Source organism: Camponotus floridanus, unplaced genomic scaffold, assembly GCF_003227725.1.
Source record: "Camponotus floridanus strain SB8 unplaced genomic scaffold, Cflo_v7.5 scaffold464, whole genome shotgun sequence".
NCBI lineage: Eukaryota > Metazoa > Arthropoda > Insecta > Hymenoptera > Formicidae > Camponotus > Camponotus floridanus.
In genome coordinates this window covers 267-23,886 of record NW_020229619.1, presented here as the reverse complement: position 1 = coordinate 23,886, position 23,620 = coordinate 267, and the positions used below count along the sequence as shown (strand labels likewise).

The 23,620-nt window shown below is 31.0% G+C and overlaps 1 protein-coding gene across 1 annotated transcript; it reads right to left on the bottom strand.

The window, feature by feature from the left end:
* Nucleotides 1–7,489: 7,489 nt before the first annotated feature.
* LOC112639097 (histone-lysine N-methyltransferase SETMAR-like) lies at nucleotides 7,490–8,539 on the bottom strand. The gene has a single exon (XM_025411990.1). The coding sequence runs from the start codon at nucleotides 8,537–8,539 to the stop codon at nucleotides 7,490–7,492; it is 1,050 nt and encodes a 349-aa protein (XP_025267775.1).
* Nucleotides 8,540–23,620: the final 15,081 nt, after the last annotated feature.

The window sequence follows — 23,620 nt, the reverse complement described above, 5'->3', positions numbered from 1 at the left end:
TCAGGAGGGGGTCACGTGACTTCGTCATATAAGGTATTCTTATTTGATTTTCAGGTAAGATCAATTTAAATTATTATTTGTGTTGTGGGCCGCTAGTATTTGGTTAAATTTCGTTATTAGCTTATTATAAGTGAATATTTTATTTGTTAAGGTTTTATTATTCATTTATTATTGGTTATAAGAGTGGATGCATATATATACAGGGTCTACCAAAAGTGTGGAAACCCCTAAATATCTCGGAAAATATACGTTTTACAGAAAAGTGTTTCCAACAAAAGTTGTAGGGTTTAAGAAGATCTATATACTGATTCTATCAGTTTGACCTTGGATGGCGTCGTCAAGGTTAGGTCAAGGTCACATTGACTTTTTTAAATGACACCCCCTACATTTGATTGCATATTCTTATAGCTTAATTCAAGAGCTTTCCAAAACACTATAATAATGTTCATTTTTATTAAGTACTTTGCGAGTTATGAGGGTTGAATGATAGAGTAGCGCCGGTATTAACATTATCCAAGGTGTACTACATGGAGGTTACTCGCTCGGATTTGCATCTGTTGTGTGTGTGATCCAGCTAACTAAGGCAAGATCGATTCCTGAACATATCCTCATATTTCGCTGAAGTCAAATTGCCAAAAAATTGCTCCATAAAACGTGTATGAAACGTCTCGTTAGTTCCTTCATTTACCGCTATGTGACGCACTACATGCAGTCTAACTCGCATTTAAAATTCAACTAAGAATGTATAAAGCTATCAAAGAACGAGCACCTTCTAACTTCAGCTTTGAGCAAGCAGAAATTAATTGTTATCGTCCAAATACAACGTACGATTAATTAAAATTAAACGTTTTAAAAATGGCTGGCGACTTGTCGGAACGTGAAAGAATCACTATCCTCATGATGCGTGGATGGGGTGATAACGAAAGATCGTTCTCTGATGTCGTTCGATTATTTAATGACACGTATCCGAACCGTCGAATTAATAAGTCCACTGTGTTAAAAACAATAGAACGTTTTAGACAAACTGGTAGCGTAAGAAATCGCTCTAAGTCAGGAAGACCATTGTCTGCAACCAACGAAGAAAAACAACTTTATGTTCTGCAGACATTTATTGAAGATCCCAATTCTAGTGTTCAGAGAGTCGCTCAAACTCACGATATTGCTCCCATGTCGGTTTGGAGAATTTTAAAGAAGAACAAGTTCCATCCATATAAATTGCAATACGTTCAAGAATTGCAAAACGGAGATGAGGAGCGTCGTATACATTTCTGTGAAAGAATGATGGCACTAATAGATGTCCGGCCCATCTTCCCTTATCAAATTGTTTTCACAGACGAGGCAACTTTTACCTTAACGGGAGAAGTTAATAATCAAAATTTTCGTTTCTGGTCAGATGAGAATCCGAATTGGGTGCGGGAAACTCACACACAACATCCACAAAAAATAAATGTATGGTGCGGAATAATAGATGGCTATTTAATAGGGCCGTTTTTTTTTGAAGAATATTTGAACGCTCAAAGGTATGAGAGATTACTTGTTGATCAAATAATTCCAGCCATACAGAATACTTTTCCAAATAATTTCCAAGAAATATGGTTTCAGCATGATGGAGCTCCTGCTCATTTTGGTGCAGGACCACGTCGTATTTTAAATGAGACTTTTCCGCTACGGTGGATAGGAAGAAGGAACGGAAATGAGGGAGGAGAGGATTGGCCACCTCGGTCACCAGATCTAACTCCTCTTGATTATTATCTATGGGGATATCTGAAGAGTAAGGTTTACAGAACAAAACCTAAAACCATTCACGAATTGATACAGCGAATAAGGGATGAAATGGCTTTGATACCTTTTGAAACGAATCGTAAAGTCATTTCTACATTCTACCAAAGATTAGCATATTGTCAGGAAGTAAATGGCAGCCACTTTCAGCATTTACTTTAACACATTGAAACACATTTGCAATCGTTTGGTGCAACCTAACCTGATCTCTGTATACACGCACCGCACGCACGCACACGCACACATTTCGAACAATTATTATGATAAATGAGCATCCACAAATTTATTTACTGTTTACTATGTCGATTGCTTTCCAGGTCTTTAAATGCTCGATTGTAATTTGGTTGGGTCTTTGCTTTTGCTGACTGGATCCACGACCTATCTTGCCTTAGTTAGCTGGATCACACACACAACAGATGCAAATCCGAGCGAGTAACCTCCATGTAGTACACCTTGGATAATGTTAATACCGGCGCTACTCTATCATTCAACCCTCATAACTCGCAAAGTACTTAATAAAAATGAACATTATTATAGTGTTTTGGAAAGCTCTTGAATTAAGCTATAAGAATATGCAATCAAATGTAGGGGGTGTCATTTAAAAAAGTCAATGTGACCTTGACCTGACCTTGACGACGCCATCCAAGGTCAAACTGATAGAATCAGTATATAGATCTTCTTAAACCCTACAACTTTTGTTGGAAACACTTTTCTGTAAAACGTATATTTTCCGAGATATTTAGGGGTTTCCACACTTTTGGTAGACCCTGTATATATATATATATATATATATATATATATATATATATATGTATGTATAACTGTTCAGATTATTTTGTAGAATTTGACGTTAGATTTTATTATTAAAATTTTGTTTCTGAAATTTTTTAATCATTAATATTTTTATTAATTTATGGTCTAAGAACATATATTCATTTTTATTTGTTTTTAGGTGTCAACAGGTTTAGCAAGAAAAATAAGCAGTGCTGAATTAAAATGTTGATGGTCAAGGATATATTATTATTTCTAAGGGTAAGTTTTATTGAAATTTAGGCGAATTCATTATTGTTATTATTATTGTTATTAGTGTTATTATTATTATTTGTATTTAAGCAATTTCAATTTTAATCATAGAGAATTATTAGTACCATATAATTTATTAGTTTTATCAATTGTTAAATTTTGGTTATTATCTTACGTTTTTATTTATAATTTTGTCTTTACAGGTTTCATAGGATATTCATTAAATATTCATTGTTGGTTGGGGATTAATATATATATATCTTGTAATTATTCAATGGCACTTAAATTATATTATTGTAAAATATTTTAACATTTATTATTCTTGTATTTGTTATGTTATCCTTTTGACGATATTAAGTCGGATACTAGTAATTTTGATTTTAATGATATTATTTAGAGGGAGAGTTCGTTTGATATTTATACGATTTTGTTTTGTATTTCGATTATTAGTATCGTGATATTATTTAGTGCATAGCTATTATTTATTTGGTTTTATGATTTGTAGGTTATACTGGGAGCAGTATATCGATGGTCAATGGAAAATAAAATATTATCGTCGTGAGGGGTTACATCTATATACCCAATATGTTGGAATTATTATTCTAGAGATGTGCACGAGAGCATTTTCACCCAAATTTGGACGTCATTTTTTTGATGAATTAGTCGACTAGTGTGGTGACCTACTTGGTTATGGTATCATGATTATATTATTTTTATAATTCTATTGTAAAAGATCTCGAAGTTACAACACTTTTGGTTGGTAAATTTGATTGTTAGCATCATATTTATACTTCTAGTGAGTAGGGACTGTTATTTTAGAACTATATACGGGAGCATATTAGGACGTGTACTTATTTTGATGAATTAATCGATTAGTACGTTGATCTACTTGGTAATGGGATCACAATTATGCCCTTAGTATATCTCTATTGTAAAAGATATCGAAGTTACAAACATTTTAAATTTTTGTTCATGGGGTTGCCTTTAAAATTTTACTGCTAGAATAATCGCCGGGGAAGTTACTAGAAGGTCGTCAGATTTTTATCGTTAATCTTTATTCGTTTAATGAATTATTCTAACAAAGTCTACGCCAAGTATTGGCTTTATTTTGTATTAATTGTTTTATTTCTTTTACAGGTTACCGAATGGGAGCGTACATGTATTTATATACGGGGAAGAAGGGGGTTGGTGGATCAACATTTCTACGTCGAAAATTATAGGGGTTATTTCAACGCATAATTATATATATATATATATATATATATATATATATAAACATATATATATATATATATGTTTTTAGTTAAGACATCGGTGTTGTAAGGATTTTTGATTATATAAGTATTTTTAATGGTACTGTTATAAGACGTACCTATTAATATTATGTTATTATATTTTTAACACGTTTTAATTATTATATTTTTAATTATTTAAAGACGATTGTGTTGCTTTTATGATTATATAATATGCTTTGCCTGTCATGTCCTATGCATATTAATTGTTTAATCAATTCCGTCGAGTAATTTATCAAGTCTGTCGCTAAAATTTAATTATTCAATTTTATCGTTAATATTTGATTCTTCCAATTATATTTTATTATTGATGTTTCGTTAAAGTTTTGAGATTCGTTAACTAATTAATTTTTCTCTTTCAGGTGCAGGACTACCGTGGCTTTACTTTTAAATGATATTTGGATTTGTCGATGTCGAGGTGGATGATTATTAAAAATCGCTCACATCGCGGGATTTTATATAGATCTTGATTGTTAGTATTAATTTCCTTTTAGAGGTAGTTAAGGAATACAAGGTTTAAAATTATATTATTAACTAACAGGAATGTGTATACGTATATGTATCGAGATTTTAATATTGGTTTGTATGTCTTAAGATATTAATTTTATAAACGGCATACAATAAGATTTTATAAACGTCGATACTTTTGCTTTATATAAATGAAATATTGAAGTATCATTAATCATATAATAATTTTAAATTTCGATTAATGCATTAAGATTTCGATTGTTCATATATCAAAATGATTTTATCTAATTTATTCCAATTTGCTTAGGAATACTGTTGCTAAAAATATCTTTTATTAAATTTTCATTGGTCAAAGCGTTGATTTCTCAAGGGATTATTATTTTGTCTTAGTTTATTCGCGATATCCGTGTAGGACAAAAATCGTCGTGTTTAATATATGTACATGTATGTGTATTAGTTATATTTTTATTATATATTTTTCCTACACGTTATTAGAGAATATATATATGTATATTCATTGGGAAAAGGGAAGCTTATAAATCATTTCATATTTATGGTTTGATAATCATGAAGAAATTACATAAGTAAGCGTAAATATTTCCCTTTGTTTTATTATTTTATATATTTATAATGTTAACTTATTATTTCTTTTGTTAATTCTTATGCGTTAATTTTCATTGGCATTACAAGGGATCCTATATATGCATATATTAATTATACGAATTTAATTTTCTATAACATGGCGATTGACTATTATTGTTAGTAATTTGCCTTACGCGTATTTATTTATAATTGGGTTATGTAATATATGCATGTGTCCGATGTACATATTATTAAAATTTGTATCCTTAGTTATTGGTTGGTCATTTGTCATGAATTAATTTAGTATTAGTATGCAGCGTTAAATTGAGAATTTTTATATTTTGATTATATTATCTTGGAGGGTCATTATTTTCTTCAATTATTATATAGGAAATTGTATATAGACCTTTTATTAATTACGATTTTTCTTTTTCAGGTTTCTAGTGGTGAGAATCTACGTTTAAGAGAGTGTTTACGTGGGAGAGAGAGAGAGATGTTCAAGCCTATGATTTGTGCTACAAGATTCCAACGATATATATATATGCATAGACGTTCTTATTATTATATTTTTATTTATTCTTTTGGTTCAACAAAATGGTTTATAAATTAGCTTTATTTCATTGAAAAAATTCTTATTAATTTCTGGTTAGCACATACTATGTTTATTTAATAAATTCTGTATGTCATAAAGAATAGTTGGGGGCTTTTATTTATCCGACAGATCAAATAGAAACAGATACGGATTTTAATTTTATTTAATTTATTTTCTTGAATTGTAAGTCATTATATTTATAAATTTTGTTGATGATCATCAGGTACATTTTGTTGTTCCGTTTTGTGTATCTATGTGTATGTCTTGTTTAATAATTAGGTTAGTAGGATCAATATAGCGATTTTATTTTAATATATGTATATATATGTTAATAGAATTAATCGTGATCCGATATACATATATATAGATAGCATATGTATATTTTGAGTAAAGTATAATTTGAGTGATATTTGAGTCTTATAGTTCTCCTAAATAGTAATGGAGATGTTAGACACAAAATTTCAGAAATATATGTATATATAAGAGGCGGTATTTATGCTTGTTTAAAAATGTAATCTTATTTCAACAAGTCTGTTGGTCACGGTATTAGAGTTTATTATTAAAAGTGTCATGTATAAGAGTTATAATTTTTCTTTTGAACGTATTGTACGTTTATTCTCGGTTATTTGTTCGTAATGTAATGAGTACGTATTTTTACTGAGTGGCTTTATATGAATATATATATATGTCACTATTGTAAAGATGATTTTATTTAGTTTTTGCGCAGAGTTTATTTTATTAATTATTTGTATTAAGCATTTTTGCTTGTAAATCAAGTCTTTGCGTCTCCTTTTATATGGTTAGGTCCTTAAGGTTATATTGTTAATAATTATTTAGAAGGGCCTTGTGGAGCAATTCCATTAATGCTAATCGTTGAGGGTTTTGATTCTTACTTATAAGAGTGTTTCTTGTCTCTACTGGAAAATATGAGATTACTAGATTTGGCTTATATCGATGGGTTTTCCTTTACAGATTCCTAAAATTGGGGATCTATGTACGAGTATACGCGTATAAGGCGGAAAATATTCTAACTATTTGAAGAGTGTGGATTATATATACTTATCGGAAGGATAATTGATCTTACACTTCACGATACTTTAACTAGAACTTAAATCTATTCTACGTAAGTATATATATTTTCTTTTTCTTTTCTTTCATATATTGTTTCTTTTTGTTATTTCATATATTGTTTTTTTTGTTAACAAAATGAATCGTTATCGAATCTGTTTCATTACGATTGATTATTTGAATAATGAGAGATATTTGTAAATATATATATATTTTAGGTTTGAAATTCTTTACATTATTATGGCTTTATGATTTTCAATATTTTTAATTAAAGTTTATTCAATAAGTTTCCAATGATAACGGTTAGGTCCATTTTGTTAGATTTTGTCTATATATATATATATATTTAAATATATTTGCTAATCCTGGTTTTACGGTTAGTTCCACTAGTATAACGGAATTTTATATAGAGTAATAACGATATGATAATATTGTGACATTTTATTGATATTTCTTTATAATTTTCAGGTATTCTGTAGCGACTTTCAATGAGTGTACTACACATATGCTGTCAGCGAGGGACAGATATATATATATAGACGTTATTATATAACAATAGTAGGTAAAGATTATGATATAGATATAGTTTTGGAATTTTAATATATTAATTCGATGTAATACGAGGGCTATTTGAAAAGTTTCCGGCCTTTTTAAGAAAAACACATATTTCGAAGTAAAACAAAATTTATTTCTCAACGTAGTCTCCCTGCAACTCGATACATTTGGTCCAACGTTTCTCCCATCCTTTTAAACCGTCAGAAAAAAATTGATTGTCTAAACCTGAAAAATACTGGTTTACAGCGTTTTCCACCTCAGCATTTGACTTATATTTTTTTCCCCCGAGATATTTTTTTAAATTAGGAAATAGGAAAAAGTCGCTGGGAGCTAGATCTGGCGAATAGGGTGGATGCGGAAGCAATTCAAACTTCAATTCATTCAATTTTGACATTGCGACCATGCACGTGTGAACCCGAGCGTTATCCTGGTGAAACAGGATTTTTTTCTTGGCCAAATGCGGACGTTTTTTTTTAATTGTGGCCTTCAATTTATCCAACAATGCAACGTAGTACTGTCCGTTGATTGTTTCACCCTTTGCAAGGTAATCGATAAGAATTATTCCACGGCTATCCCAAAAAACTGTCGCCATCACTTTTCCTGCAGAGAGAACGACCTTTGCCTTCTTCGGAGTTGGTTCCCCCACCGCAATCCATTGCATTGACTGTTGTTTGGTCTCAGGCGTATGGTGGTGTACCCAGGTTTCATCGACGGTTATCAGTCGCCGCAAAAATTCCGCTGGATTTTTTTGATACAGGCTAAGACACTCGCGCGACATGTCCGTCCGTATGCGCTTTTGGTCGATCGTCAACAAGCGCGGCACCCAGCGCGCGGATAATTTTCTCATATTCAAATCTTGATGTAAAATCTTGTGCACCCGTTCAGATGATATCCCACAAGCCTCAGCAATATCCTTAACAGTCAATCGACGATCTTCCATCACAGTTTGATGCACTAAAACGACCATTTCGTCAGTTGTAGCGGTTTTCGGGCGCCCGGAACGTTCCTCGTCTAAAATGCTCGTACGACCACGTTTGTACTCGGCAACCCAATGCTTGACCGTTGTAAATGAAGGGGAGGCTTCACCGTATACAGAGTCTAACTCATCTTTTATTTCCTGAGTGTTTTTCACTTTCAAATGAAGGAATTTTATCACTGCGCGATACTCAATTTTCTCCATTGTTTACAGACAATGTCAGCTGACAAGTTTGGAAGAGTGCCATAGACAAAGTAATTATCAGAATGACTTGAAATTTTTACGGTTTACATATGTCAAGGCCATCTATCAGACGGCGAAAGAAATTTTTTTCTACAATTACTTTATGTCAATGAGGCCGGAAACTTTTCAAATGGCCCTCGTAGTATAATATAAAGATTTTGAAAAATTTTTATTGCGGGACGTAACACGAACTACTGAATTACATAGAAATGAATGCTTTTAATCCGAATAACGCACGCCTATACGACGTAGTAACGTGAATTAAACGCTTTTTTTCAAGATAGCATGCGATGATGCGAACTACTGAATTACATAGAAATGAATGCTTTTAATCCGAATAACGCACTCCTATACGACGCAATAACGTGAAATAAACGTTTTTTTTCAAGATATCCTGCGATGATGCGAACTACTGATCTAACTTGTTATGAATGCTTTTAATCCGAATAACGCACGCCTATAAGACGCAATAACGTGAAATAAACGCTTTTTTTCAAGATAGCATACGATGATGCGAACTACTGAATTACATAGAAATTAATGCTTTTAATCCGAATAACGCACGCCTATACGACGCAATAACGTGAAATAAACGCTTTTTTTCAAGATATCCCGCGATGATGCGAACTACTGATCTAACTTGTAATAAGTGCTTTTAATCCGAATAACGCACGCCTATACGACGCAATAACGTGAATTAAACGCTTTTTTTCAAGATAACATGCGGTGATGCGAACTACTGAATTACATAGAAATGAATGCTTTTAATCCGAATAACGCACGCCAATACGACGCAATAACGTGAAATAAACGCTTTTTTTCAAGATAGCATACGATGATGCGAACTACTGAATTACATAGAAATTAATGCTTTTAATCCGAATAACGCACGCCTATAAGACGCAACAACGTGAAATAAACGCTTTTTTTCAAGATAGCATGTGATGATGCGAACTACTGAATTACATAGAAATGAATGCTTTTAATCCGAATAACGCACGCCTATACGACGTAGTAACGTGAATTAAACGCTTTTTTTCAAGATAGCATGCGATGATGCGAACTACTGAATTACATAGAAATGAATGCTTTTAATCCGAATAACGCACTCCTATACGACGCAATAACGTGAAATAAACGCTTTTTTTCAAGATATCCTGCGATGATGCGAACTACTGATCTAACTTGTTATGAATGCTTTTAATCCGAATAACGCACGCCTATAAGACGCAATAACGTGAAATAAACGCTTTTTTTCAAGATAGCATACGATGATGCGAACTACTGAATTACATAGAAATGAATGCTTTTAATCCGAATAACGCACGCCTATACGACGTACAAACGAGAATTGAATGCTTTTTTCCGGGATATCCTGCGATGATGCGAACTACTGATCTAACTTGTAATGAATGCTTTTAATCCGAATAACGCACGCCTATACGACGTAATAACGTGAATTGAACGCTTTTTTTCAAGATAGCATGCGATGATGCGAACTACTGAATTACATAGAAATGAATGCTTTTAATCCGAATAACGCACGCCTATACGACGTAGTAACGTGAATTAAACGCTTTTTTTCAAGATAGCATGCGATGATGCGAACTACTGAATTACATAGAAATGAATGCTTTTAATCCGAATAACGCACGCCTATACGACGTAATAATGTGAATTAAACGCTTTTTTTCAAGATAGCATGCGATGATGCGAACTACTGAATTACATAGAAATGAATGCTTTTAAGCCGAATAACGCACGCCTATACGAAGCAATAACGTGAAATAAACGTTTTTTTTCAAGATATCCTGCGATGATGCGAACTACTGATCTAACTTGTAATGAATGCTTTTAATCCGAATAACGCACGCCTATACGACGTGTTACGTTTGAATTTGTTGTTACGTCTCGATCGTAATTTCTCACGTATTTATTTGTTACGTAATAGTAACTTCTCTCTATTTATTTTTCAGGGCAACCTGCTAGACCGGCTATACCCTGGGACGCCGAGAGATTAAGAATCTTTCACGCTTCTTCTAGGAGTAGGATTGATGACTGGAAATAAATTTTAGGTGCATAGAACCTGACCCTAACAAAAAGTGCATTGCAAATTACACATTTTTTATCATAAACAATCATACGTTTTCTTTGCACCAATAGTTTTGTCTCATTATCCTGTGCATAAAAGTATTAGGGTAAGACTACCGAAAACTAAATATTTTACGAGATATTTTGCATTTTATATCGAAGTACTGCATACTTTGAAGCCTTATAACTCAAAAAGTATTTAATGAAAAAACATTTGTCTGTAGTGTTTTGGAAAGCTCTCGAGATAAGCTACAAGAATATGTAATGAAAAATAGTGGGTTCAATTTAAGAAATTTAAGGTGACTTTTATGTGACCTTCAAATGACTTTCCAAGGTCATACCAATGCTACCATCTTATGTCCCCCTTCACACCCTACAATTTTTGTTTGAAACATTTCTTTCTGAAGAGTGCTGTTTTCGAGATATTCGAGTGCATCGATTAAAATGGCCCACCGTGTATATATATGTGTATATGTATGTATATAATGTTCTCTCTACAACATTTCAAAATGATATTTAAAGGTGGTTATTATTTGTTATAACATCGCCATATTGTTTCTTTCAGAGATTGTTGAAGAAATTATCCCGCTGCAGGTATTCGTAAATTTCGACAAAATCTTCATCTGTTAATCCTGCGAGGGGTTGGATGTTGCTTGGTAAGATCTTGGACTTGGCCTTGATTGGATGGATCAACCTCCCTTTCTGTTCTTCGTTCTAGGTGTCCTTGTTCTTCCGGTATGGGGGGCAGATCTTCGGATGTCCGGACTGGCGAATAACTAGGATCGGACGAATCCTGGATGGGGGAGTAGTTGGGCGTTGGCGGCCTGGCTCTGGGCAGTCGTTCCTCGTGAAAAACCGCTGGAGGGTTCCGGGGAGGACGATAAGGGTATGCGCGGGGGGCAGCGAAACTATGTACTGGGGAGTACCTAGTTACTCTGGTCACTAAACTGTTCTCGTCGGCAAACAGTTGACGAGCTATCGGGAGCCTAGGTATCGACCGTGAGGCACGGCGGCGGCGTATACCCGCGGCACGGAGGGGAATTTCACGTCCGACGGAAGAAGTTCGGCGGGGGTTAACCATCTACCGGGGGAATATGACTATTTAGTATGTTCAATGCGATTAATTTGACACAAAAAGGGGATTTACTTACGATGATGCGTAGAAAGGCACCTGTTAAGATGAATGGTTATATGAGGTAAAAGTAGTCATAACAAGGTAATTCATAGATTGAAGATCAGTAATACGGAGTATTGGATTATTGTGAGATAAATGGGTGTTGATAATGGTAGTATATCTCTATCATTCATATATAATGACCAAAATGTTCAGCGATATACAGGTCATTAGGGTACAACGTGTTACGTCTCGAACTCTAATTTAGGCTAACTAAATTTTATTTCATTCGATCAGAGGTTATCTCTCAATTTATTTTCTAGGGCAACCTGCTAAGCCGGCTATACCCCGGGACGCCGAGAGATAGAGTATTTTGCTTCTTTATGTGAAAGGATTGACGACTGGAAATAAACTCTAAGTAGATTGAACCTGACTCAATTTGTTCTTGGAAATATATAATATGTTTATATTTTTATTATTAACAATTTAATAAATACATTTGTGGTATATATTTGTGTGTATAGATTATTTTTTCATAGAATATATGTATATGGAAAACGAAAAATAGACGTAGAAATTTATTGATACAGTTTAGAGATTTTACTCTTCGTCTTCGGCAATGGACCTATCGAGTGATTCGATTAAGGCATTTGCATATTCATCGGCGAGCCTGTCAGCTTCTTCTTCATCTGAGAATAAGGGCTCGACTTCTCGTTGTAAATTTGATCTTTCAAACTCTTCGATGTCTTCGAGAGTCAATGGGGAGTAACTCGGTGGCATGTAGCCAGGCCACAAGGGTGATAGTACGGGAGAAGATGGGGGAGAGTCTTGAGGAGTAGATGGCGGTGAAACTTGTATACTTATTTCTCTTGACGAATGAATTTCAGCATTCCTTTCCCATGCGCTGAATAAAATTTCTGAGCTTACTTCATCAAGGATGATTGTGGAGCATTCACTAAGATTATCGGAATCGATTTCCGCTATGTCGTTGTTAAGTTCGTTGCTGGGTTCCTCAAGCGGGTCGTGTTCGTGATTTTCTGGAATCTCCGACGGATCCAGAGAGAGAGGTGCGAATAATAGCTCGAATTCCGATTCCTCGTGGTTATTGATTGCGGTTTCAATTTCTATAGGGATGTCATCGACATCTACAAAAAGCTGGCGAGGAATGGTTACGCCGCTCCTTATAAATCGTTGGCGAATCTGTTCACGCCTACGGACGCGTCCTTCGCGAACCGAGATTCTATTGGTTATCTGATCAACTCTACGTGAATTTACCATCTACAAAGGTGGTTCATTTTAGTATGGAAATGTGCGTGTTAACGGTAGTTTGTTAAGTATGATAGTTACTTACGATGATGTAGTAATTTAGATTAATAAAGGATAAAAATATACACTCTCAGTGTGTATGTCCTGTTAAGAAAATAAAATAAAATTAATGAGTTGGATGTTTGATTTAATAAGAATACGAGAGCATAGTTGAGTTTGAAAAATGGAGTCTGTAAGATATTCGGAAGACAAAGCGTCAGGGTAAGTAAAAATACGAATTAAATATTGAACCAATGATATAAAAGAGAATAGTAAAATAAAGTTTTAATACATTAAATTGTTCGACATATTCATAATATTTGAAGTATATGTTTTCGTATTAAAATTGTTAAAATGTGTATATAAATATATTGGATGATAATTATGAATTGTTAATTTTGTTTAAAATTCTCAGGTTCGATCAGAAGTGTCTAGACTGGAGGGGATATATGGATACAGACTATGTCACTGAATGACATAAATATAAAAGCGGCTGGCTTATATTAAGTAAGTATAAAATTAATTGAATATTTTAATAGTTAAATTATAAGCCAGTGCATAAAATCTATTATTTCGACAGATCCTCTAAGAGCCAGTCTTTCATTCGAGGTCGAGTATCGATGTGCAAGACGTCCCGTCACAGCGGCTCAGAGTCCATAAAGAAATTCTTCAAAAGAATCTTTTTATGAAAACGGCAGAGGAGTAGTATGCTACCCAATGCACATCAAGTGACTGACCAGAACGGCGCTACGCTCTAAGTATTTAATACTGAGGACCGGTTGAAGTTGGAATTTCAATCATAAAGAAAAACTAAGAGTCTGTGCAATGATAAGGTATGGTTCAGGAAAAATTATTAAAGTAGTAAGAATAGTTGAGTTGTCATGCAAGATTAAAATTGAGTTATTAAAGAAATAATTAGTTGATTGTTGAATTTTTATTACTTACCGGTTGATGGAATTCGCAGATGTACAAGAGGACCGCTGTTCTTTCTCAAAACTGCTCTACCTCGGTGGAGATTTGGAGAAGTGACAGGGCGATTCAAGAAGTTGGCAGAAGATCGGAGATGGTGAGTAAAAATCACTTTTATTTGAATACTATTTGTTATACAATTCTATTATATCTAGAGACTAAGTCTCAAAAGAAAAATTAGAATCGCGACTAAGTTCTTATTATGTATGTGTCCGGTAAGCTTGACTGCTAATGACTGACTGAATGAAAAGCGCGCACAAGACGGCGCATGCAGCTTGCAACTACTCTTCTGTGGACTGTAACTAGCGACTGCGGTCTGTGGTTCACTCCTTGAAATACTGTCGATTCCCACTTCTGTTCCAGGCGTTGGAGATGGTAAGAAGCAGGCGTTAGAGGTGGTAAGAGAAGCGCATTGGCTGTTCCGTCGCTAGTGCTGTCTCTCTTCTTCAAGCGTGCTATGACGTAGTGGGCGCGCGGTACGTAGTGGGGGACCGCGGAGCTGTCAGTTGTGCTTGTGCGTCGAGACATTGTTCATATAATTATAACGGTAAGTCCTTTTACAATAATTTATTAGCTTCCAGAATTTTTGCAATATATATATTTATATATTTTGAATCAGTGAATTTTTCTTTATCATTTAAGACATGAATAATCTTTGTAAAATGCTTTGTTTAAAAGTAATCATTAACTATTGTGTAATAATATAAAAAATAATTATTAATAATATCGTCAAATTCCGGTGCTTCAAATCATTGTAATTACATTGTTATTAACAAAAAATAATGTGTTTAACATAATTTTATAAAAGATTAATTGCATAATATAATTATAAATTGTTGGTAATAATTGTTGATCATAAAATAATAATTTTATAATGAAGAATAATAATTATTAACGCTAGGAGTTCGAAATTATAATATTATTTTAATCTGTCACAGCGGACAAAGAAAGGAATGCGGCGACCGGATGAAGGGGAGATAAGCTCGGAGCGCAGCTGCACCGGATGAAGGGGAGATAAGCGAGTCACTCGGTAAATACTATTCTTATACTTTTATAATTTCGCATTCAATAATTGCATGCAATAATTTTATTTCAATAATTTTATTCTTTTAATAAAGATACATATATATACATAAATATATATATATGTATATGCATATACGTATGTGTGCATTTATTCTTTTTATTTAATAAATTTATTTATTTAAAAGAAAAATTATTTATAATGTATACATAATAAATGCTAAATTAATAGACCTTAATAATTGAATAATTATTAGTAATATTCATATACATATGCTTTGCATCTTTGTTATTTATGTATATGTAAATTTGATTTGTGAAAATAAATTAAGATTTTTATTCATTAATATTAATAAAATTGAGAACAGCTTTATGCATGCTATTATTCTCGTGCTATTATTTCGAGTGCGCTTGGTCTTGAGACGTCGCATTTTGAAGGGGAGATAACAAAGAAATAGGGGAGATAAGACGGTACGCCGGACTTATTTATGACGCTCTAATAGTCTTTAATAATTCCATTCATACAGAATAATATTCTTTTAATTATTCATATATATATATATGCATGAATTAATTTGTTTAAATAATTATTGTTTTTGCCTTCTTTGCTATTGGTTAGCAAAAATATTTGATTAACTTTATTTTAATATAATATATATATATATATATATATATATATATATATGTTACATGAAGTTTTATAAAGTCTAAATATTAATAATTATGAATATTATAAATTTTATTTCGTGTGAAGAGAAGTTTATTACTCGAAGTTAATTCAAAGTCTTATTTTAATTTCTTTATTCGAAGTTCTCTATTGTCTTGGTTCGCATACCAAGGGGGAGATAAGGCGGGCGGCGCAGAAAAATATGAGGGGAGATAAGAGTGCCTTTCTTTCGCACAATGCCTATAGACTGTATTATAAATTGCATGCTGAATTATTCACGCAATAAATTTTCTTCTGAAGTATTAATTATTATTAGGTTTTTATATATTATATTTATATGTATATATGTTTATTCATTATTTTCTTTCAGCTGATTTTTGTCATTTAATTAATTAGATTTAATATTTATTTTGTGCATATATAGTTATTTATTCTTTGTGTTTTTGATTTTAACATTAATATTTTCGTAATTTGATTTATTGCATATGATTTCATTATTTCTTATTTAATTTATTAAGTAACGTTCTATTGTATATAATTTTGTACGAGTTTTCTTGATTTATTAAATCATTCATATTTGTTAATTATTTTATAATATTTTAGCATTATAGTTATATTATTATTTCTCTCATTTATAATTCTATTGTTTTGAGTGGTGTTTCAACTGGGTAATATAATTAATGTCACGCTTACTAAATGTGCAAAGGTTGATCTTTAAGAGGCCTTGAATATTTTCTATATAATAAAGCGTGAGTATAGAATTTTACATTTATTAAATGATTTCTTTAATTTATAGCATTGTATTATTTATAGTTATTCATTATTGGATTTATTTTATTAAATTTATTTATTTTATTATTTATTATTATTTATAGACTTATGAATTATTTATTATTTGTTTTTATATCTGGTTATTATATGAGTGTCTGTAGATAAAAAAAAATTACCTTTAATAAATTTAATTATAATTTAATAAATGATTTTAATAAAGTATGTCGTTTATTAATATGTCTTATTGAATTATTTTATTGTCGATGTATTTATTATTTTGAAAATAATATTTAGAATACACGGGTGTATATTTTTTTTGCTGTTAATAATAAATCCTATGGATAATTAGTAATTTATTAATTTTTATTGTGTTCTTATATGATCAATATTATTTCTCACTTATAATTTCTTTGTTACAGTTCTTGCGTTGAATCAGAGGGTGAAGTCTTAGGATGAAATCATACATACCAGAGGGGAGATAACGAGACACGCAACGTTGGCATTGAACGTCTTTTAAGAGGCTTTTGCATGGGACAAAGAGTTAAGTATGAATTTTTATTTTAATTGATTTTTGCTTTCTTATTTAATTGTATATATATATTTATTTTTGTATAATTATAGTCTCGTTTTTAATATTGAGTTTTTCTAAATTTTCTTAGTTTTTAATTTTTAATATACACATGAATTCATCATTTAATTCTTTATTTATTTTGTTAATGTTCATTTGGTTATTAATTAATTTTTTTGTTCGTTTTATTATTATTTATAGTATTTTTGTGTGATTATGAACAAATATTATTCTTTTATTAAATATTTTTCAGATATCATTATTTGAAGTCAAGCAGCGCTGGGATTATGGATGACTATACCACATATAGATATTTATTCCGAGAGACATTTTATTTGATATTTAAGTGAGATTGATTTAAATTATTAGGTAGTTATTTAATTAACTTATTATTCTTGCGATACTGAATTTGTTATATTTAATTGAATTAATGCCGAAATACTTTTTGTTGCATAATTAGTTGATTCAATTATAAATTTTGTTACTACCATATGTTATATTTTTACATACGTGTATATTATTTGTTCAATAGTTTTATTTTCTATAATTTTTTTATTATTGATTTATTAGTTTTAATTTTTGCATAATAAATTACTTATGATATATTTGATAAAATCATTAATTTAAAATGATCGTATAATTAAAAGTCTTCTATTTTATTTTAATTAATTATTTAAAATGTTGAATCTTTGAATGAGTAGTTATTTTCTTTATTTCATTTATTTCAATAATGTCCATGTAGAATAATAATTATTATTTTTAATATGTATATTAATTATTTTATTTCTTTTACAGGTTCTCAGAATCAAAATGGTCTTTTTGAAAAGAGAATTGCTATATACTATTATCCAATATTTCAATTGATCTCTACCAGTTAGGATTTTATGAATATTGTTCTTGTAATGAAAGATGTAAGTGTTAAATTCATTCTTTGGTTAATATATTTATATTAATATTTATTGTTCGTGTCCGAAATTTTAAATTAATCATTTAACTGAATAAAATTATTATTTATTGTATATATGTATATATATATTTTATGTGAAATGTTTATTGAGTTTCCTGGAGATCAAAATTACTTGTTATATTGAGATATTTAATTGTTATTTTAATTTTTAATTTACTCAGACAATGTTCTAATTGAATTGTTAAAATTTATTATATTGATTTGAGAAGGCGTCAACATACTGATGTTGAATTAAGTATTTTATTTTTAAATATTCGTTTTACGAAACTTTATTGCGTGTATTTCACATATATTATATATGTAGTTAATGGTTTATACCTTATATTCGTATTTGAATTTTCATGGATATTCCTTAATGACTATTGATAATTTTGATTATTCATGCAGACTATCAGCTACTTAATAATATTGTTAATAAAGATGTCTAGTATTCATATAATTATTCATTTTATTAATTAGTTATATCATATGTATTGATTTTATACTTAGTATTTTAATTCTTTATAAAATGTTATTGTTTATTATATGTATATCGTGAAATGTAAAGAGTATTTGTTAAATTTATTTATATATGAATTTTATTGGGTTCAAGTATATAAATTAAATTCTTATATTGATTTTGTTTTATATGGTTAAGTTTCCGAGTTTATATTACATTTTTATTATTTTCCTTTATCATTATTTTGTAAAATAGTCTTATTATATTAATTGTTGAGAACTTTTAAATTTTTGATGACAATTATTTCTTTTGCTTGAAGAAAATGTTTAAATGGAATTTATTGGTTTTAGCTTATATTAATTAATTTTTCACAGATTCTCCAGATGGAATTATATACATTTATAACGAGGAGAAAGGCATTCTTTCGAAGGACATGAATCGCATATATGCGTTGGGAAGATAGCTGATTCTACTTACTACATTTCGACAGAAGCTTAAGTTTATTGTAAGCATTTATTTTCTTTTTACTTGTTAGTATTTTTATTTTTATTTAACAAAATGAATCTTTGTTGAATTTTGTTATATTAATCAACTAATAAAGATATATATACATGTGTATATGATTTCTAGAATTCTTTATTTTATAATTTCTCCTTTTATTTAATGATTAATTACGATTTATCCAATAAATTTCTGATACTTGTGGTTAGGTTCATTTTGTTAATTTTATTTGTATATATGTATATTATCTATCACTACTATATAGCTGGTTTTTCGGTTAGGTCTACTGGTATAGCGAAATTTTATTATAGAGATTATTAGTAGTACGGTATATATAAGAGTGTGTACGTTCATTAGACTCTTTTTATAGTAAAGATTAATCTTCTTTATAACATAATTAAGGAAAGAAATAGAAAATAAAAGAAAAAATTTATTCATAAGTGTTTTTTGTTGCGGGACGTAACAAACGAATAATAATTTATTGAATATATTTTGAATTTCCAGGAACATGCGGCTGCACCGAGAGGGCTGGAGATTCAGGGATACAGACAAAGATACGAATAAGCGCGGCTGGCTTATTTTAGATAAGTATAAAATTCATGAAATGTTTTGATAGTTAATTTGTAAGCCAGTGCATAAATTTTATTATTTCGACAGGTCCTCTAGGAGCGAATCTTAAATTCTGGGTCTAGTATCGATGTGCAAGACGTCACGTCACAGCGGCACAGAATCCACGGAGAAATTCTTCCAGAGAAGCTCTCCGTGAAAGCGGCAGAGGAGTAGAATTTGCTACCCAATGCACATCGAGTGACTGACTCGAACGACGCTACACTCTAGGATATGCTTCGAGCGTTCTCAGAGGATCGGTTGAAATTTAAATTATTCAACTCAAAAAAAAATTTAAAGTCTGTATACGGACAGGTAAGATTCAAGGAAAATTGTCAATATATCAAGAATAAATCAAGCTAATATACAAAGTTATTGTTGAGGTTGATTAAGAATAATTATTATTGTATTGTTTTCTTACCGGATGACGGGATTCGTGGATGAATAAAGACACCGCTGCTCCTTCCCTGGATTGCTCGACCTCGGTGAGAACCTGAAGAAGTGGCAAGGCAGCGCAGAAAATGGCCAAAGACTCAGAGATTGCTGGGTGGTAGCACTTTATTACGGTGTTGGTGTTGATACAACTCTCTTAGTAGAGATTGAGACTAAGTCTCGAAAGAAAAAAAAAAAATCGAAATCGCGACTAAGTTATTTTCGAATATGCTAAGGTGTCCGGTAGGCTTCTAGGTTTTTCCTCTTCAAGAGCTGGAGATCTAATGGCTTGGAGGACTGCGACTCGACGCCCGAGGTGCCTTAGGTCCCCTCTCTGATTTGACGTTTAATAGTGGGGAGAAGAGGTGGGCCTTTTCGATGATTGGTGGGTCGGCTGCTGGAGCTGTCCCTTCCTGTTATGAGTATTGCGAGATGGTGGGTGAGAGTCTTGTGGTGGGGGTTGCGAGTCTTGAGTCTTAGACTTATTAAATTCTTTTATAAGAATAATTTTTAATAATGATTTTTTTACAATCAGAATTTTTATAATATCATATTTATGTTATTTGAAAATTTGAGTTCGAGTTATAGCAATTGTATAAATTCTAAGTGATATTTTGATAAATTCTGATGTATTAAATCATTATTATTACAATAATTTTTACAATGGTACATATATAGTTAAAATTAGTAATAATTAGAAAAGAAAAATTTAGCATTTGGATTGCTATAAGAGATTTTTCTTTGCAGGTGCTAAAGTAACGGATACGAAGATGGCTTATCTCTTTTCTAAGAATAGATATGCTGGATGTCCTTCTAAGAATTGCTCACCGCATTCTTTCTCTTTATAAGACATGTTGGTAACAGTAATATTTTTAATGAATTACTTTTTTTTTTTTTTTAAATTCGTTTACGTGGCTTAAACTGACATATTACATGTAATATTCCTAGGTTTAATAATTATCGTAAGACTAATTATCGAGGTTTATCATTTACAAGATATATTTTTATTCATTTAATAAAGGCTTTAACAATTAGAATTTTTGTGATTTTATATGTATATATTTTAAAATTTTCAAAGTCGACTTTTAATGATTACATAAGTCTACGAATGATATTTTAATAAATTCTAATGCGTTAAGCCATTATCATTACAATAAATTTTACAATAAGAATATATGTATAGGGAAATTAATTATCGCTTCGCTTAATAGTTATTATATCGCTAAAAGAAATTTTATTCTTACAGTTCTCAGAACAACGTATGAAAAAGCGGCTCGTTTTACTTCTAAGAATGATCACGACGGATGTGCTCGAGGAATTCATTGCACGCTCTACAGTGATCTTTTATTCAAGAGGTCTTTTGATTCTGATAAGGTTTTATTCCTTGAAGAATTTCGTTTGAGCGACTTTTATACTAGCACGTATATATATATATATATATATATATATATATATATGGGTATACGTATTCACATGTTACTTGCGAAAGTTGATTTTGCCAACTTATAACGCATAATTACCGAATCATATCACCGTATAAAATTAATAATTATCGTATAAAATCATGGGATTATTAATATTATTAATTATTTGTTAAAATTCGTAATATATATATATATATATATATATATATATATTTTCGTGCGCTGATATATGTTAATTTTTGTCGCGGCGGTTGTTTATTATATCCCTACCTTTATTTTATTAAATTTTGTTGCAAAATATGCATGCATATGGGTGTATTTATTAGTTCACATGTCACATATAGTATGCATATATATATAAAGGTGTATATTTTTGTATGTTAATATATGTCAATTTTCGTTGTGGCGATTATTTGTTATGTTTCTACTCTTATTTTATTGAATTTCACTACAAAATATATATGCGTATGTATACATGTATTCAGTTCACATGTTACATATAGTATGCATATATAGGGATATTCCTGAATATTAATATGTGTCATTAATATATGTCAATTTTCGTCGTGACGATTATTAATTACATTTCTACTTTCATTTTATTGAATTTTACTGCAAAATATATATGCGTATGTATACATGTATTCAGTTCACATGTCACATATAGTATGCATGTATATATAAAGGTGTATATTTTTATATGTTAATATATGTCAATTTTCGTCGTGACGATTATTTATTATGTTTCTACTCTTATTTTATTGAATTTCACTACAAAATATATATGCATATGTATGCATGTATTCAGTTCACATGTCACATATAGTATGCATATATAGGGATATTCCTGAATATTAATATGTGTCATTAATATATGTCAATTTTTGTCCTGACGATTATTTATTACATTTCTACTTTCATTTTATTGAATTTTACTACAAAATATATATGCGTATGTATACATGTATTCAGTTCACATGTCACATATATGCATGTATATATATGTATATGATGCTTGATAATAGTATAATATTAATGGAAAATAGTTCGTTAATGCTTAATTATAAAAGAAAAGTCGATGTATTAATTTGGTACGCACTCATGCGAGCGCGAATTTAGATCTTCCCTCTGCCTTTAGATCGGGAGAGGATGTTGAAAAATTCCAATGGAGATAACACGATGTGCTGGACTTGGCCTTGCACGCTTGTTCGACTCGTGGAGTTGCACGCAAATAATTCTTTGTGCAATATTATTCGTAAGTACGCATATTATTTCTCTATCTTTCTCGTGTTTTCATGTTTTATTTTCTTTGATTTAACAGTATATGTATATTATACATAGTAAGAGGTTGCTAATATTATATTCATTGTTATACTTCTTTATTTTTATTTAATAAAATTTTTGAATTTTGATTCCATGTTTTGAGTGTCATTTTACACATTATTCACCTGGGCTCTACTCATTTCTTGGAAGATTTTGGTCTTGCATTATTAAATTTGCATATGTTCATATGCACGCGTAATATATACAGGGTCTACCAAAAGTGTGGAAACCCTAAATATCTCGGAAATATACGTTTTACAGAAAAGTGTTTTTCCAACAAAAGTTGTAGGGTTAAGAAGAATCTATATACTGATTCTATCAGTTTGACCTTGGATGGCGTCGTCAAGTTAGGGTCAAGGTCACATTGACTTTTTTAAATGGACACCCCTACATTTTGATTGCATATTCTTATAGCTGTAAATTCAAGAGCTTTCCAAAACACTATAATAATGTTCATTTTTATTAAGTACTTTGGAGTTATGAGGGTTGAATGATAGAGTAGCGCCGGTATTAACATTATCCAAGGTGTACTACATGGAGGTTACTCGCTCGGATTTGGCATCTGTTGTGTGTGGTGATCCAGCTAACTAAGGCAAGATCGATTCCTCAACATATCCTCATATTTCGCTGAAGTCAAATTGCCAAAAAATTGCTCCATAAAACGTGTATGAAACGTCTCGTTAGTTCTTCATTTACCGCTATGTGACGCCACTACATGCAGTCTAACTCGCATTTAAAATTCAACTAAGTATAAAGCTATCAGGAAGCGAGCACCTTCTAACTTCAGCTTTGAGCAAGCAGAATTAATTGTTATCGTCCAAATACAACGTACGATTGAATTA

Coding starts and splice junctions, on each gene's coding strand:
- LOC112639097 (XM_025411990.1), bottom strand. CDS start 8,539: ATGGAGAAAATTGAGTATCGCGCAGTGATAAAATTCCTTCATTTGAAA.